We start from the raw sequence: 16,372 nt of genomic DNA, 5'->3' as shown, positions 1-16,372 counted from the left end.
GGGGTTTGGTGCTCCTGTGGGTCTGCAGGTGAGGGGTTTGAGGATTTGCTATGATAGATGGCTCAGGGGAATTGGGTTTTCAGTGAAGCTGGGCTGCTCGGGGCTGGTGCTGTGGGATAGTTGGGACCTTCCCAGCCCAGCCGGCTTGGCAAAGCCAAGAAGCACCAGGAGGAGTTTTGCCACCTGCACTTTCCCGTCAGTGACACTTTTTCTGTGGGGAGCTTTTTGTAGAAACATAGAATGTCAGGGATTGGAAGGGATCTCAAAAGATCAGCCAGTCCAGTCCCCCACTGGAGCAGGAACACCCAGATGAGGTTACACAGGAAGGTGTCCAGGCGGGTTGGAATGTCTGCAAAGTAGGAGACTCCACAACCCCCCTGGGCAGCCTCTTCCAGGCTCTGTCACCCTCACTGAGAAGAAGTTTCTTCTCATGTTTAAGTGGAACCTCCTGTGTTCCAGTTTGTATCCATTGCCCTTTATCTTACTATTGGTTGTCACCGAGAAGAGCCTGGCTCCATCCTCCTGACAATCACCCTTTTTACATTTTTACAAACATTAATGAGGTCACCCCTCAGTCTCCTCCAAGCTGAAGAGACCCAGCTCCCTCAGCCTCCCTTTGGCCCCTCGGCAGAAGGAAGTCTCATCCCTCCGTCGTTTTCAGCACCCTCCTCACACCACACATCTCACCCCACCTTCGCTCAGGTTTTGGCATTAAAACAGTAGCTCAGCTGGCCTCGTTCCCTCGCCGCCCCTGAGGATGCTGGTCGGGCACGAACCCTCCCGCCCGCTCCGCTTCGCACCGGCTCGCAGGGGCGAGGCCGCGAGATCGGACGTCATCGCGGGCTGGGGTTGTCGCGCCCGCCCTCGCCGCCGCGCGCAGGGCGGGGCGGATCAGCCATCTTGGGCTCGCCGGGCCGTGCCTGCGAGCGGGCGGGGGAGGAGGGAGCGCCCGCCTTGCGGAAGTGCCCTCAGTCCGCGCCGCCGAGCCCCGCCGGAGCGCGCCCAGGGCTGCCGCCGTCCCCAGCACCGCCGCTACCCAGGAGCATGGCAGGGCGGCTTCCGGCCTGTGTGGTGGACTGCGGCACGGGGTGAGCGACGGCCGGGGCGGCCGCTGACAGCTCGGTGCCGCCCGGGGCGGGGCCGGGCGGGTTCCGCTGCCGCAGATGGCGGCGGGGGTCGCGCTGCCCGCGGCGGGGCTGGGGCCGAGTTGGGCAGCCGCGCTAGAGCCGGCAGTGGGGGGGCTTGGCCGGGTGGGGGGCGATCAGCCGGCTGCCTTCCTTTCCTCTCCGGTCTCCTCCGCCGGGCCTGCCGCGGCCGCCCGCTGGGGACGGTGTCCCGGCGCGGCGCCGCTCCCCGCCCTCAGCAGCCGGATGGCACCGAGGCCGCGCCGGCCCGGCCCCCTGCCCGGCCCCTCACGCCCTGGAGCCCTCGGGCCGCTCGGAGCAGCCGCCTCCGGCTCGTCGGCCGGTGCGTGTCGGGCTGCGGGGGGACCCTGTGCGGCCAGGGGAGGCGAGCGGGGGGAACGACCGGGCGGCTGCCGGGTGCGGGCTCCTGAAATGCCCTCCCTCAGAGGAGTCATGGTGCTGCCCTGGAAGCTCTTATGTATTTATTATTATTATTATTTTAATATGTGGATAATGCCATTTATTCTATGTTACTTCTCCCTGTGGAAGAAAAAAACCCCTCCCCCTCCAGCGAGCAAGCGCAGAGGAACTTCCTTAGTTTTGTCAAAGCCTCTTCCTGCTTTCGGGCTTTTATACCTTATAAGGCAGTTTTCAGTGTCAAACCTGAACCAAATCCGCTCTAGAAACTCTTCTTTTTATTTAGTAGCTACCAGATGATGAAGACAATGCGGTGCCAGTGATATGTAGCATAAAAAGTGATTCGGAGGAGGCCCGTGGGATCCAGACTCCCTTTTCCGCCGTGTCTCGGCTCTTGGAGACTCTGGGTTGGGGAACAAGCCCAGGTCGGCTTCCTACAGACACCTCTAAGGAAGGGCTGCGTGGTACCGCTTGTAGGAATGTGCTCAGGAAGTGAAAACCGCTCTGTGACTTGCCGTCTGTGGTGTGATTTTTGAAGATGAAGTATTTAATTTTTGGCTTTATGCATCAGGCTTTTACTGGAAAGTAAAGTATTGGTATATTCTCAAGGCTCTTACTCTTTAGCTAGTACTGATGACATGCTGATTCTTTACCTCGTCTTTTTGTTTCATTTCTCATCCAACTTGCTAAAAATAATCAAAGAAATTTCAGTGACTGTAGTATAGGTACAAACATTTACAATATTCTGGAAGGGCATGTTCTTTTGAAATCCAGGTGCTTGTTTTTTGAAAGCACATGCTCATATTCTATTGAAATCTATTTGATGTGTAACATTAATAAATTGGTCTTTAAGAAGAGCAGGCATGTATGTATCTAATGTCTATATGTTTAACAGTTGTATGAAGAAATCATACCTGTAGTTAGAACAAGAACTAAAACCTTGAGTTTTGTGGGATTGAGGAAGGTTAGCACAGCAGGAGTGAGGGTGTAACTGAATGTAATGGAAGTACACATGGGTTTAACATGATGTATATATGCACTGTTAATCTTTCAAAACAAAATATCTGTAATATACCCTGCCACATGCCACTAGTGGCTTTTTCCTATCTCGCATGTTTCTACATTGCAGGTGGTCCCATTAAAGTCAGTAATTATGTCTTTATAGGTTTGCAAAATATAGGTTGTGATCACTGCAGTAGAGAGATTTGCTTAGAGCTTTCAGTGATACCAAGCAGGAACAACATGCTAGCATATAGCCACAGAAATTACTTAGTCTTTTTAAAGTGGGAGGCATACCAAGGGGTCTGGGTGTTAAAATAAATGTTCCTGGGGAAGACCTGCACGTAAGTGCTCCATTAATCAACCTCAGTGCACAGGGCGTGCTCTGTAACCTTCTTGTGTATGATGTTCACCAAGTCTTGCTCCTATTTTATTTGTATATATCCATTCAGTCTTCAAAGATCTTTCTAAGGTACTGCTTTACTGTGCACTTGTAGTTTTTGTTTTGTTCTTTTAACATGGTACCGCTTATTCTCCTGTTCAAGATTTTTCTTTCTGATGCACTTCATAGTCTGAGGTTGTTCTTCCATTAAGTTCTGCTTCAGGAAACTGTGGGCAGATTTTTAGCATTGAAAACATTACAGAGCATTGGAGTTGTTGGAATTCATTGATTTCAGTAGTCAAAGATATGAAGTGGTGAATTTACAAAGGAAAAATGTAATACTTGGGATAAATAAGGAGCAGGTGGGTAGCAGTGTAGTGGGATGTGATAGCATAATCATGCTCATAGCTTTTTTTTTTTAATCAGTGCAGCCCTCCCACCCCATCTCTGTTAGTGTGTATAAGCCAAAGCATGACACATAGATTGTCTGCCTTGTGCGTTCTGTGGATCAGTTGAGGTCTTACCAAGCATACTGTCTTGTCTAACAAATAAAACAAAAAAGGTGAAGATAGCCCCTGAAAACAGGAAAAGGTGTCAAAAATACAACCAAAGCAGAAAGGTTGAAACAAATGGCCTTATTTAGAACAGGCAAGGCTTTAAAAGTGCACAATTTTTCCAGTAAGTAGGTTTGGTATTTTTTTAGATGGAGAGGATAATTCATTTACAGTCCAAGGAGAATTTACCTTAGCAGCAAAAGAGCAGATTTAGGAGAAGTTTTAAGGGTGTCTTCCTACGTGGTTTGTGCATGTAGCTGCAGGTTCAGTTTGTTCATCTGAGTGATGTGTGTGTGTGTGTGTGTGTGTTCATTTTTGCCAGCTAATATTGATGGTAAGGAGATGGATGAGAAAGGTGGCAGAGTTGTGCTTTTCACCATCAGCCTGCACAGATTAGACAGATTTTAAGAACCCCTTTCGAAGCATAAAGAGACCAAAGCACAGAAGAGGTTGGGGAGATTATGTGAACCTTGTTTAAGACTTTAACAGGTTAGTCAAACTTTTTAGGGCTCATCCAAATACATGTCATAAACCTAGAGCTGCCACGTGGGTGAAGTCAGTGACACGGCAGTCAGATTATGGGTGCAGCAGAAGTTGTTCCAGTGTTACATTTGTTATTGTCAAATTTGCATTCTTTGCTTAAGTAAACCTGATATCTAGAACATAAGGTAATGGATACCTACTAAGAGTGGGTAGAGACTGTGAACGGGACTTACGTCGAACTAGTGTATCTAAGGGTTGCATACAAAAATAGTAATAAAAAAGATTACATTTAAAAATAAAAAAAAAAAAAGAAAAATAATGTAGTGCTATTTCCAGAAAGTATACGGACAACACACCAAAAAAAGAAAAAAGCTCTTTCTAATATTTTAATCTCAGTAGGCTGCAGTCTTTTGCTCTGTACCTTTTGGGTGACTGAATAGTTCTTGCTGCCTGTTCTATAGGCAAACAGCACGACCTGCAAGTCATGATAAAAAGCTCTTCCTACGCCACTTCAGAATTTAGCTTGATTAGATTGACAAGTAGATTTTAGCTGTGTCTTTCTGTGTGAATGCATTTTTTTTTTTTCCTTAATATAAACTTGTATAACACTGAATTAGCTCACTTGGGATGGGAGATAATTGCAAGTGTTCAAATTAATGACTCTTCAGCTGAGCTGAAGTAAGTGGCTGCGTAACCTACTGCAGTTCCAAAATGAGAGCTTAATTTTAGCAGTGGAAGTGATTTAAAGAAAAGTATTTTCTGTACCTAGACTCACTTTTCTATAGGCTGGTGTGCAGTTTTTCCTGTGGCTGTCAGGCGGATCCATTACCAATCAATACTTGAGTGTCGTAGGTGACCAGCTTCTGTGATCTACTCCAGATTCTTTTGGTGGTAGGGTCAGTATGTTGGTTTGCCTTGAATAAATTGGTTATGTGATTGCGTGAATAGGATTTCTGTTGTCTCACATCTTGCTTTGTTTTATCTCCTCTCATATGCCAAGCTGGGCCCCTTTTTCACTTCCATTACACAGGTTACAAAAATGGGCGTGTTTAGGTTTTTATCTTCTTTTTTCCTGAACTCTAGGGGAGAAGGAAAGGTTTCGGAGCTGGCTAGAGAAAGCCCCTCTCTTTGTGGTAGGAAGATGAGAGTCCCTTGAGACCTCACAGCCGTCTGGGTTCCCTCTGAGCTGAGAGCCTGGAACACTGAGGCTGCTCAGGATTTCCAGCCTTGCTTGACGTGAACTTGCAAACTGTTCTTTGAAATGAATTGCGTCTCTGAGAGTTTCTTGGCTGTTCAGTTACTATAACCAGTTTTGGTGTAAATGAGGGAAGGATAAACTTGGGCATGTGAAATCTCAGAGAAACTGAAATCCTGGCCGGTGCTTGAGTGGTGTGGGCTGTGGAGTGAGATTTGCATTGGGGGGTTCTCTACAAATCCTGCTTCTTTTCTTAATTTTAATGCAACACCTGTATGGCTTCATACTCTTAAGTGGAGTGAAGTATTTATGGGTTGAGTGTCCTCTGGTGTGAGAAGTTATGACAGGATTGTGTCATTCTGTTTCTCTTCTGGGTTTTGACCTGGTAGTGCAAATGAGTACAAGATCCATGAAAACTAATAATCTTCGATAGACAACAAAGATAAGTGAGGTGCTATAAAAATAAAGTAGGGGAAATATTATAACAGCCTGTATTTTGTTTGCTCTGCAGCTTTTTTAGTATCTTATACTGGACCTTGAAATGATTCTTTCCCAGTGTTCCAGACGTGTTATTTCTGCACATTCTCAGATCATAACTTCTCTTTAGTATAAATATTTCAGCACTGTGATGTTCTTGCAGTTAATATTTCAACTGGATATCTTGTCATGACCTTTCATGGGTTCCAGTCTTCAAGAAAATGTGCTCTTTTGGGATGAGTTTTCTCTATGTTGTGTCATTCCAGAAGTAATTTTTCAGTGTGGAAAGCATGAACAAAATAATTCCTTAATGGAATATGGAAAAAAATACTCTTCCAGGATTTTAAGAGTATCTTTTGTTTGCCAGTAGCTGAAGTGGTTAGGGAGGGTTAGGGAAATGCTGTGTCCTTTAACGTGGAAAAACGAGTTGTGCTAGATTGAGAGATGTGGTTTAATATATATATATATTTAATAATTGCAAATAGGTTCTGAAGACCCATGATGACCTGTGGTGTCTCTTAAATGATTCTAATACATCACAGTCCATGTTGTAACACTAAATGAGCCACTTTCCATGTCCTGCTGGTGCGTGCAGGGAAGTTTGTGCAGCCCCTGAGCCCAGAGTATGGCCCTGGCTGGGGGAGGTTGGAGGGAGGTGGGACAGGGCAGGTTCCCTGCTTGTTTCACACTCCTTATTTATTCCCCACCATGAATGTTCTGCCCAGAAAATATGTTGGTTGCATGAGTGTGACGTGTAGTTGCTCATCTAAATTAGTCAAAAATACAGCTTCTAGGAGTTCAAAAGAACTGTACTAGTTCCTGAGTAGTAATCTGTCCTCTGTGTTATTTTGTAGTATAAGATACTTTGCAGTTGGTCTTCTAGGTCATGCAATTTAAAAGTTTCAACATTGTGTTTCGACATTTAGTTTCATCATTGCTTGCTTTCTTTGGGAAATACAAAAAGACTTTGACAATTTCAAACAAACTTTTTTTTTTTTTTTTCACTTATAATTTGGGTCAAACAGCCTTTAAGGAAAAAATGTTAAATTTGAAGGTAAAATAACTGAAATAATATTTTAGTGTGTCCCAAATAAAATTCTTGAGTTCTTTCCTCCTCTGCTTAAGAGAAAGAATCTATATTGCTTTAGTTTTTAATTTTTGTTCTGTTTTAGTCACTGAACTAAAATATATTTAGGTGTACCAATCAGAAATTGTCCTTGGGTAGAGGCTTAAAAGTACCAATTTGATTGCAAACTTTTTAGTGTCCATAGCAGGATTATTTTAACCATCAAAATGAAGCATCTGTCCTTTCCAAGTGCTAGTGCTGAAATGTTGCTTGCTTGCTTTTTTTTTTTTTTGAATCAGCTGTCAAGGAGGATTATATCCAAAATTGGAAAAGTAATTATTTTGTCCACTGACTTAATGTAGGATATAACGTAATTAATTTTTTTTTCTGTTTGTTCTGATCATGAGTCTGCATTTTTTAGACTAGACATGGAAAAGCTCTAGATAAATTTAGATTTTTTTTTCCTGGAGTTTCCTTTTTCTATTATTCTCTTGTGGTCATTGCAAGTGTTTGCAGCTGTGCACAGGATGTGTTTTGGCGTGCTCGGTCTGCAGAGAGTAAGATGCAGACAGAAGGTTATCTGTTGACAATACTTTATTTTGATTGTACCCTGCTATCAATGAATGAATCCAAATTTTAATTCTTTAGTTGATGCAGTATCTCTTACTTATCTATTTTTTCACTATTAGCATTTTATTTGTCATGACTTGCCTTAGTTTTATCATGCTGTTTGTCATGTGCAAGAGCTTTCACAGTATGACTGCTTGTGTATTTGCAGTCAGACTTGAGAATCTCTGTGATATGATTAAACGAGACCTGCTTTGTATATTAAACAAAATTCAGTGGGATATTTTTGTCCACAGCTTAGTGGGGTGTTTTTTCTGCAAGGCAGTTGTTTCTAATTGGAAGCCGTTTTTTATTAGAAGCATGGTGTAAGGCAATAAATGTTTGATCTGGTGTTTCAGTGCAAGCCTGTTCTTGATGGAAAACATTTGGTTACCTGCTGAAGCGGTGACCAGAGTAGTGGGCAGGCTGGAGTGTGCTGGGACAGTCCCCTGCGGTGCTGCTGTGGCTGCTCCTCTCCTGGCCCCACTCTGCTTATTTGGTTTCATCTCACCCGCTGCTCACATTGCTGTGATGGACCGATAGTGGAGGAGTGATCGGTTCAAAGCTGGAGCTCTCAGGTGCTGAAATTGTGCAAATAGCAAGCAAAAGTGCTCAACTTAATTTTTTTTTTTTTTAAATGTGGAATAACATTACAGTTTTAGCCACTGTATTGCATTTGTTTGGAAAAACTTCCAAATTGAGGCAGGTTTATATTAGCCGTGGCTCTTTCTGTGCATCCTATGACTTGCATTTTGCCTCTTTGATTTCTTCAAGTGCAGGATTTTTACTTGGAAATGATGTAGTTGTAGATGGAGTTGATCTCTGCTTGTCTTATCCATTGAAAAGTATGTATAGTTAATCTATTCTCCTGGTCTTTTTTCTTCATGACAGGTATCTGTGCAATGTTCAGCTTATTTTGGGCACGTGATGTAAAAAGTTGCCAAATTAATCCCTCCCTCGTAATAAGTAATTAGTCATGCAGACGTCCAAACTTCTGGGACATTCTTTCCTCGTTATTTGGAAATATTACATGGAGTAGTCGGGCTGTGGAAAATGCTCAGAAAACTTGCATAAAAATTAAATATAAACTTATTTAAAGATCTGGCAGTATAGTATTGTGGGGGTGTGGTGTAACACAGAGGCACAGTGAAGACACTTGCTAAAATGAATTAGTCTAGAAGTCTCAAAGGAAGCAGTGAGTGAAAAGAGAGCATTCTGCTTTTGCCAGCACAAACTACTTTCATTCTACAAAGATAATATCCAAAGCTATTTACTCTTCTTACTTTGAGGAAAATGTAGTCAAAGAAAGCTAACTTTATTTATATTTGTAAAATCCAGTTAAAATATTGAATGCTGATATGTACGCAGAAAATAAAGTTGACTAGGATGACAAATATAGATGGCAATATTGTCAAAATGGCTGAATTGGATTTTGTGAGTCTTAAACGCTTAAGTGTGGACTGGTTTTCAAGCACACTTTTCATGGCTCAATCATAAGCTAGAGTCTTTTGGTAATAAATGCTTCCTGTTTATTTTCAGGAGAAGAGCACTTTTCCAGAGTTTAGCTGTCAATGCTGTTGTTTATTTTTATTTTGGTGCAAGTAAACATGGAGCAAATTTGAAAGTAGATTCCTTCTACTCCATCCAAAATGTTAGTGAAATCAAAAGCTGCACAATGTGGTAGATTCCTCTCCAGGCTGGTGTAAAAACTCATCTTATTACAATGTAAGTGAATTTACTCTGCATGCTGTGTAGCACACGCTACTATTGCCTCTGTGTTCCTCTTAGTAATGCTCTTTGTGGCCATGACTTTGCAGTTTTTCACTACATATTTTTGCTACATTTTACAAGCATTATGGTCCTGTCTGTATTTTGAGTTGTAGCTGCTGATAAAAAGCAGCATTGGATAAATATTCTAGATAAAAATAAAGATACTTTGAAAGGTAAGTTAACCTTTCTAGAAGTGTGTGTGTGTTTTTTCCTCGTTAGAAAATAAATGTTTGTTAGATGCATTTCTCTTTGAAACTGTTTTTGAGCTCACTTTTTAAATTGCATCTCACTTCAGTCTGCTTATAGTTTGTTTTACTGTGACAGTTGCCATATGTAGCAAAGAAGTATTTGTTGTAAAGGTGAAAATAGTTTCAGATAAACAGTAATGTAGTTAATTCCAAGGCCAGGGTTGCAGCTTCTTACATTTGTAACACCTCTGGTGTCTAGGGGTCCTATATGTCTTTGAAATATGACATTTTACTATCCCCTATGTCTCATCTACAGCTTAACAAGATTCTTCATCTGAGAGCACTCCTAATCTTGTGTGGTTTTGCCATTTATAGAGCTAATTCTTTGGCTTTCACTATTGATTACTTAAAACGTTTTCAATCATCAAGTGCTTTAAAACTTGACAGAAGCAATTTCGATTTAAAATGCAAACTAGTGACGTGTAAAAGGTAATATATATTTTAGCTAAAGATAGAAAAATATGAAAGCCATGACTCATTTCAAATATTTTGCTGTCTTGTGTTTTATCAAGGACATTTGAAAAGAGACAGTAAACTAATTTATTAATACAAGCCCCATTTTCCTAATATAATCAGTTCCTTCAGGGACTTCTCATCTGCTGCTGCTTAACCAGTTTGCACCTGATGCCAGAGTTGGAAACTTTTTTAAAGGGGCAGAATGGCTTTCCTCTTTTATCATCATTTTCTTATTACTTCTCTTTATGGAGACTTGAAAAGTAAATACTCCCAAGGCTTTTCAGTCCCATCTGGTGTACAAGGAGGATGATGGATGAAAAGCAACAAAAAAACCCATAAAATCTTGCTCAGGCTTTTCAGTCACATAAGGCCCTATGTGTGAAGACTAGGGGCCCATCCATGAGAAGTTTTCCACTTTTTTTTTAAAGCAGTTATAGTACCAAAAGGCATCAGACAGGAAGAGCACTGTACAAATCTTCAATTCTGTGTGGGTAGAATTGATGCACTTAAAACAGGAAAGGATATTAAGTCCTTTTTGGTGAAATCTTTGATGGACAGACCATCTCTAAGGAGCTGGCGACTGAAGAGCAGGATAGAATCTCTTTTTCCATCTGGTTGAAAAACTTGGAATTTTTGCCATTTGATTTATTTCATGCCCTTTTGAATATATTATATTACTGTGTGTGTGTCTCTTCCTTAGAATCTCCACACTTCCTGGGCTTTTCTGGAGTGCCTTCTACAACCTGCTCAGTTAATTAAAATTTTCCTAGAATTAAGATAACTCTGCCAGCAATGAATTTTACTGTTGTGTGCACACCTACAACAAAGAATTTACACCTTAAGTTTCATCTGCACTGTCTTGTGTGCCTTTAGACAGTGGCCTACTGTGAAACTGAAATTGTAAAATGACCTTTCTTGGTTTTGTGTTTTTTTTTTTATCTTGAGCCATTTATAATAATGTTATTTACCTAATCGTAATTTAAAGATATAATGCTTGAAACTTCATAAATTGAAATATTAAAGAAAAATATTGTGTGATCATTTAAACTGTTTCTCTGTAAAATTTGCTATGCAGCACAGTGTCAAGCTATGATAGAGGAGATCTTTGTAAACAAAGGTTATTTTAGCAAGCAGATTAATATATAAATATTATAGTGGTCCTTACTGGTGTTCAAGTAGTACATGTGGAAGGTTTATTGCTGTGGTGTCTTGAGAGAAGTGACATTGTGAGATTGGATTTAAATGATGAGATGGTTTACAGACCATGTTAATGAAGGCAATTCCTGTGCAAAGGCAACAGACTTGGTAAGATTCTTCACTGTTCTTTGGTTTACATGATTGAGGCTTTTGTCTGTTTTTGGAGTTTCTCTTCGCTCTTGGTTGATCCAAATAAAAGGCCTCATGCAGCCATTTATTCTGTTAAATTATTTGGATTAAACCCACGAAGGAGCTTCAGAAAGCTGTGCATTTGGCTGCTCAGCGTGGGGTTCGGAGACATGAGCATCTAAGTGGGGATTCTCTGAGCAGGACAACAGAAAAGCCAGGGTGCATTTAAATTTCCAGGTGGTAGGCATATGATTTAAAACTCTAGGTTAATAGTTTAATAAAATAATGATTTCCAGGCCTGGAACTCCGGGGTTGTGGTATCACTATGGCATTCACGAATTAGCAGGGATTGCTTTTTTTAAAAGTCATCTCTTACTGTTTCTTTTAAGCAGCCAGTGTTCCCTTGTGTGCAGCTGTTAACGTGTGGTCATGATTTTTGACTCTCATTGGCATAATATCACTTCAAAAGCTCAAGATTTCTTCCAGGAAGCAATACATAGCATATCTGTACGGTGTCTGTATCCATGCCTCTATGGTCATGGAATAAAAATAATTAAACAGTCTTTGGAGTTGGGATTGAGACTCTAATTGTACCTCGTCTAAGATATGTGTTGTGGTTACTGGGCAATCATCTTGCTTTCTCTCGTTGACTCTCATTTCTTCAAATCTTTTCCACATGGTTACAGGAAAGAAATGCAAAGCACTCCTGCCTCAGGAGGGTTTATAAGCAAATGGCAAGAGGCTCTTGTGGGAAATGGGAAGTTGGCTCTAAACCCGTTTGGGTGGAGGAAGATATGGACTGCAGGTCTCCTGCTGCTTGAGCAAGTGTGGCACCTTGCAGAAAGGCAATATCAGCTTACTTGTAAGAATAAACACAGTTTATCATGTAAAGCCAAATCGTATAACACTTGCTTGGAGCGTGACCCCTTGGATGAGTTCTGCATGGGGCTTTGTAGAGGTGTGTTGAGTTAGAGAAACCTTGCTGGGCTTGTTGCACGGGCTGTGGTATACACCCAAGCAGAATTTTAGGACTCGAACACCCAAGCTAACATGTATGCTGTACAGGTTACTGTACTTGAGAAGCCCATTGCATCTGCAAGGTAGGATACAAAGCAATGAATGTGTTGTGTTTTGAGTGGGAGCTTGCACAGAAGGATTGCTGTGGCTCAGGTGGTGGACAGTAATTCAGAACCATCATGAAGAGACAGCAATTTGATGAACAAAAACAAGGAAAAAAAGCCCTCTGAAAAATAATCCTTATATATGTATGTATGTATATATTTTTTTTCCAAACTTTATACGTCTTGAAGTTGAACCAGAAAGAGACCGTTGTGGTTTCAGCCTAGTCCTGACTTTCCAGAGAGTTTCAGGTTTTAGTCCCACCTCCCCGCAGAGAAGTGGTGGTTTCTGTTTGTTTTTGAAGTTGCATTGCGTCTTTCTAGCGGGGCCAGTGTTGGAGGTGCATCTTATCCCTGTTTGTGTGTGCATTTAGAAAAAGTGTTCTATGCATGAAATTGCTTTTAGGAATTAGGAATAAGTCATTAGGAATAGCTGAGGGGCAGGCGTTAGCCCAGGTTTGCTCTACAGAAGGTGAAGATGTGACATTTGTCTTCTAATGCTCTTCTCTGCTTGTGCTTGGCTAACTTGCCTTTGCATGGAGCTGTCCGCAAAATGACGAGGATACAACTTGTGTTGGGCCACCCCATTTCTGTGGTACTTTTTAGAGCAGCTGAACAACTGTATTGCCCACAAAACAGTTGTCCCACTATTCCTCATCCTTTTGTTAAAATTGCAGTTGTGCTAGAACTAGGGTATACAGCTTGGCAGGATACATACAGAACGACATTGTTGTGGACAGGAAAGAAGTGGAGCAAAAGCACATGGTCATAGTTTGTGGTTTGCAGACGGATGTTCTGTTAATGACATTCTCATTAGGAATTCTTACCCTAAGTGCTGTTTCCTTTTGGCTTTAAAATTGTCTGCATGACTAATACGTAAGTAACTTTCAAGTGACATTGCTTTCATGTTGTAGCCTCAGAAACATCTCTAGTCTAGGTGAGAGAACACACACAAGAAATCCCATTAGTGCATCTGAGAACATTGTGGAAGGCCTGTATCTGTCCTTCCAGAGATCTCCCGGCCAGATCAGCACAGAGCTACTTTGCAGTTTCAGGGCGTGAGTTTGAGGTAGATATGACTCTTGAGATACTTCTCCACTGGTAGTTGAGATGTGGATTAGCAGAGTTAACTCGGAGGGAACCTTCATTAGTGGCTCCTTCCACCCCATTTGTGGTATGAATGTCCCCTACAAAAAATCATATTTTGTTTGTCACATCATTACATCTGCATAGGTGCCAGAGGATGGTTTGTGAGACCCCATTCATTGCCTTTTGGAGAAGATGTTGCAGGGCAGTCACTGGGGAATATCAGCACTATACATATATATATATATAGAGAGAGAGAGAGAGAGAGACAGTAAGCGAGGTGTGTGTGTATGTTTCTCCAGATACCAACACACGTGTATGGAGACTGTGGACTGCTTTTGCATACTTTGTAGCTTATCCTCTAAAGTAAATCTGAAGGTCATGATTATCCAACAGCATTTTTTGCCATGTTTGCTCCTTCCCCCCTCACTCCCCTTCTCCTTTTCTACTTCACTGAGCCAACAGGTGCACAGAAACACTTCAGGAATCGGAACATGGAGAAATAAACGAAAACATCTGAATGATCAAAGTTGAATTCAGGTTTTCACCTTTGGGATTTTGTAAATCAGTTCTGTGTTACAGATTTTAATAGAAGCTTATACCTTTATACTCATGTGTACAGTGCCTTGCTCTCTTACTGCCGAGTGCCCCAAATTCTGTGTGGGGAAAACTGGGTTCACGGCTCATGAAATGACCTGTGCCTTCTTGTTTCCATGGAAGTCCCTCCTGCCTCTCCTCAGTATGATGTCGCAAGCAAGACAAGCAGTGATTTAGTGGAAAACTGTGGTCCAGTATTGGTATTGCCTTACGATATCTTGAATATCAGGATTTTTTTCCATCGTGGCAGGGATTGCTGCTCTGAAGAAGACAGGGTGTGCCTCGTTCCCCTGTGAATCAGATGTTAGTCAGACACACTTTGTCCTTCATGTGGAAATCTAGCTTGCCCGTGGTATCTTTTTTTCATGTGACTTGAATACTTACTTCAAGTGACAGTGGTAGAATAGATCTGATCAGTCTGAATAAAGCCTTATGTTTGCAAAGTTAATTTTTAAAAAAGTTCACTGTTATTAGATTGTGCATTTGGAGAACTGAAGGTTTTTGTCAACTTTTGTTCATTTTTGAACTTACCTTTGTTGTGTCACCTATCCCGTTTTTAAGCTCAGTTTTAACTCAGGAAGATCTATATGTTTAGCTCTGGAAGTCAAGCTCCCCGTCAGTGCAGCGGTGCCGCAGAAGGTGAGCCTGGGGCTGGGCAGGCAGGTGTGACGCACAGGAGGTGCCAGTGGGTCCCTGCCCTGACTCATGGGCAGGCAGTGGTGACATTCCTGATGCCCGGAGTGTGGCCAGGACATCTTGGTACAGTAGGGATGTGAAACCTTGCGTTGGAGACTTGCGGCTGTAGTGCTTTAATATTCAGACACCAGAAGCCACACATGGTTTTTTTCCTTTTTTTTTTTTTTTCCTTCTTTCAGAAGCTTAAAAGCGTTACTTTTTTTTTTTCATGAGTCAGGAGGCTTCTTGCTGAGCAGGCCATCGTATTTTTAGATATGCTGATTTAATGTCTGAATACAGTCTTTTTATGTAAAATGCATCTTTCATTTGGCTGTTTTTCTTGCAGTCTGCTGGCTGTGTGTGTGCTGGGCAGCCTCCCACACCACAAGCAGCTACGCAGCCTGTTACCTGCCACAGTTCAGCTTTGCTTTTCTTTGAAATGCTGAGTTTAATAATCAAATAGTTTTAACTTTTTTGGCTTGTTAAGGCACTTCTGATCTAGTTGTGAGTTTATGTAGCCTTCAGGCTCCGAAGTTCCTCTGTAGATTCAGCTTTAAAAATCCACACGTCGCGGTTCCGGATTTGCAGGGGAAGGTAGAGGGTGTGAGTCAGTATTCACTGGTTTTCTTACTAATTTTCTTGTGGAACTAGAAGCCTCTTAAAACAATGTTGGTACAGTGAACGGTTTTATTCTGCACGACAGTTTATAGAAACATCAGATTGTGGAAGTCTGGATGTGTCTTTTAGGAACTACATATTTAGGAAGAAAAGTTTAAAACATTTGTAACTCGAGTCTGCAAAATCCAAGTTGCATGTCCTGAGTTCAGACATGTACAGTACATCATGCTGATCTCATGAGGGGTGAATTTCTTTCTGGTATTTAGTTTCTTTTTTTTTTTTCTTTCCATTATTTATCTTATTTTGCCTGTGAAGTTTTTCAGTAAACTTTCCTGTTGATCAATATGAACTCAAGGGTTTTTTTGCATGATTCCTCCCAACTGTTGCAGTGTGGTACAGATGAGATCAGGTTTACAGCTTTAAAAATAACTCATGCAAAGCCTTTTTTGTGTTAGATGATGTCCTATGCCATGTGATTTAGAGAGAAATATACCTTCCTTTTGAGAATGCTGTTTTTCCTGGCCCAGCACTAAGGGACAGAATTGTGTAGGCATTAGCGGGCACGTGAGCAGATTGTGAACCGCTGCATCAGTGGCACCGCTGCAAAACGCGCGGCAGTAGCGCTCCTCTTCCAGCCGGGAAAATCCAGCCTCTTACTGTGTTTGCTGCAAGGTGTTTTGCTGTGTTATCGACATAAATTTACGGATTGTTAAAGTCAGTACTGCCTTATACCACTTGAGATCTCCCAGGTTTACATCCAAGTGCTGAAAGCTCTGGAGGTGCTACTACAGTGTTTGGTGCTTTTGCTGATGGTGCTAATTTAGCCAGTACAGCTGCCTGACTGTGCAAAGAAAAGAACGTTGTCCCGTCTGTGTTGGTTAAAAACTTGTATGTAGGCTGTAGGTCTTGAATGTCGTGTGCGTTTTGGTCTGCACACTTTAGAATTTGCCTGTGCTGCTGTTAACTCTTTTGCAACAACACTTCTAGCAGCTGGATGGTTTTTTTAGTTGCTTCTCATGAATACGTTTGTAATTTCTTCAGTTTTCTCACATCTTAACAATGAAAATGATGTATATGTCCACAGCAAATTCTGGAAATTGGCAAGGGTGGAGGTGTGTAGCTCTTTTCCTCTTGCTTTCCTTACTCTTATTAAACACATTTGCCAAGACTGTTTT

At 41.8% G+C, this 16,372-nt stretch overlaps 1 protein-coding gene across 1 annotated transcript in view; it reads left to right on the top strand.

Annotated features, from left to right (window-relative positions):
- Window positions 1-903: 903 nt before the first annotated feature.
- ACTR3 (actin related protein 3) overlaps window positions 904-16,372 on the top strand; it is a 30,764-nt gene continuing 15,295 nt past the window's right edge. The window contains exon 1 of the mRNA XM_082057332.1: window positions 904-1,088. Within this exon, the coding sequence (XP_081913458.1) occupies window positions 1,045-1,088 (44 nt within the window). The 5' untranslated portion in view covers window positions 904-1,044. The remainder of the gene's footprint in view (window positions 1,089-16,372) is intronic.

Source organism: Streptopelia decaocto (genome assembly GCF_964273445.1).
Source record: "Streptopelia decaocto genome assembly, chromosome: 6".
NCBI lineage: Eukaryota > Metazoa > Chordata > Aves > Columbiformes > Columbidae > Streptopelia > Streptopelia decaocto.
The sequence above is the reverse complement of the archived record's forward strand: the minus strand, read 5'-3'. Positions and strand labels throughout refer to the sequence as shown.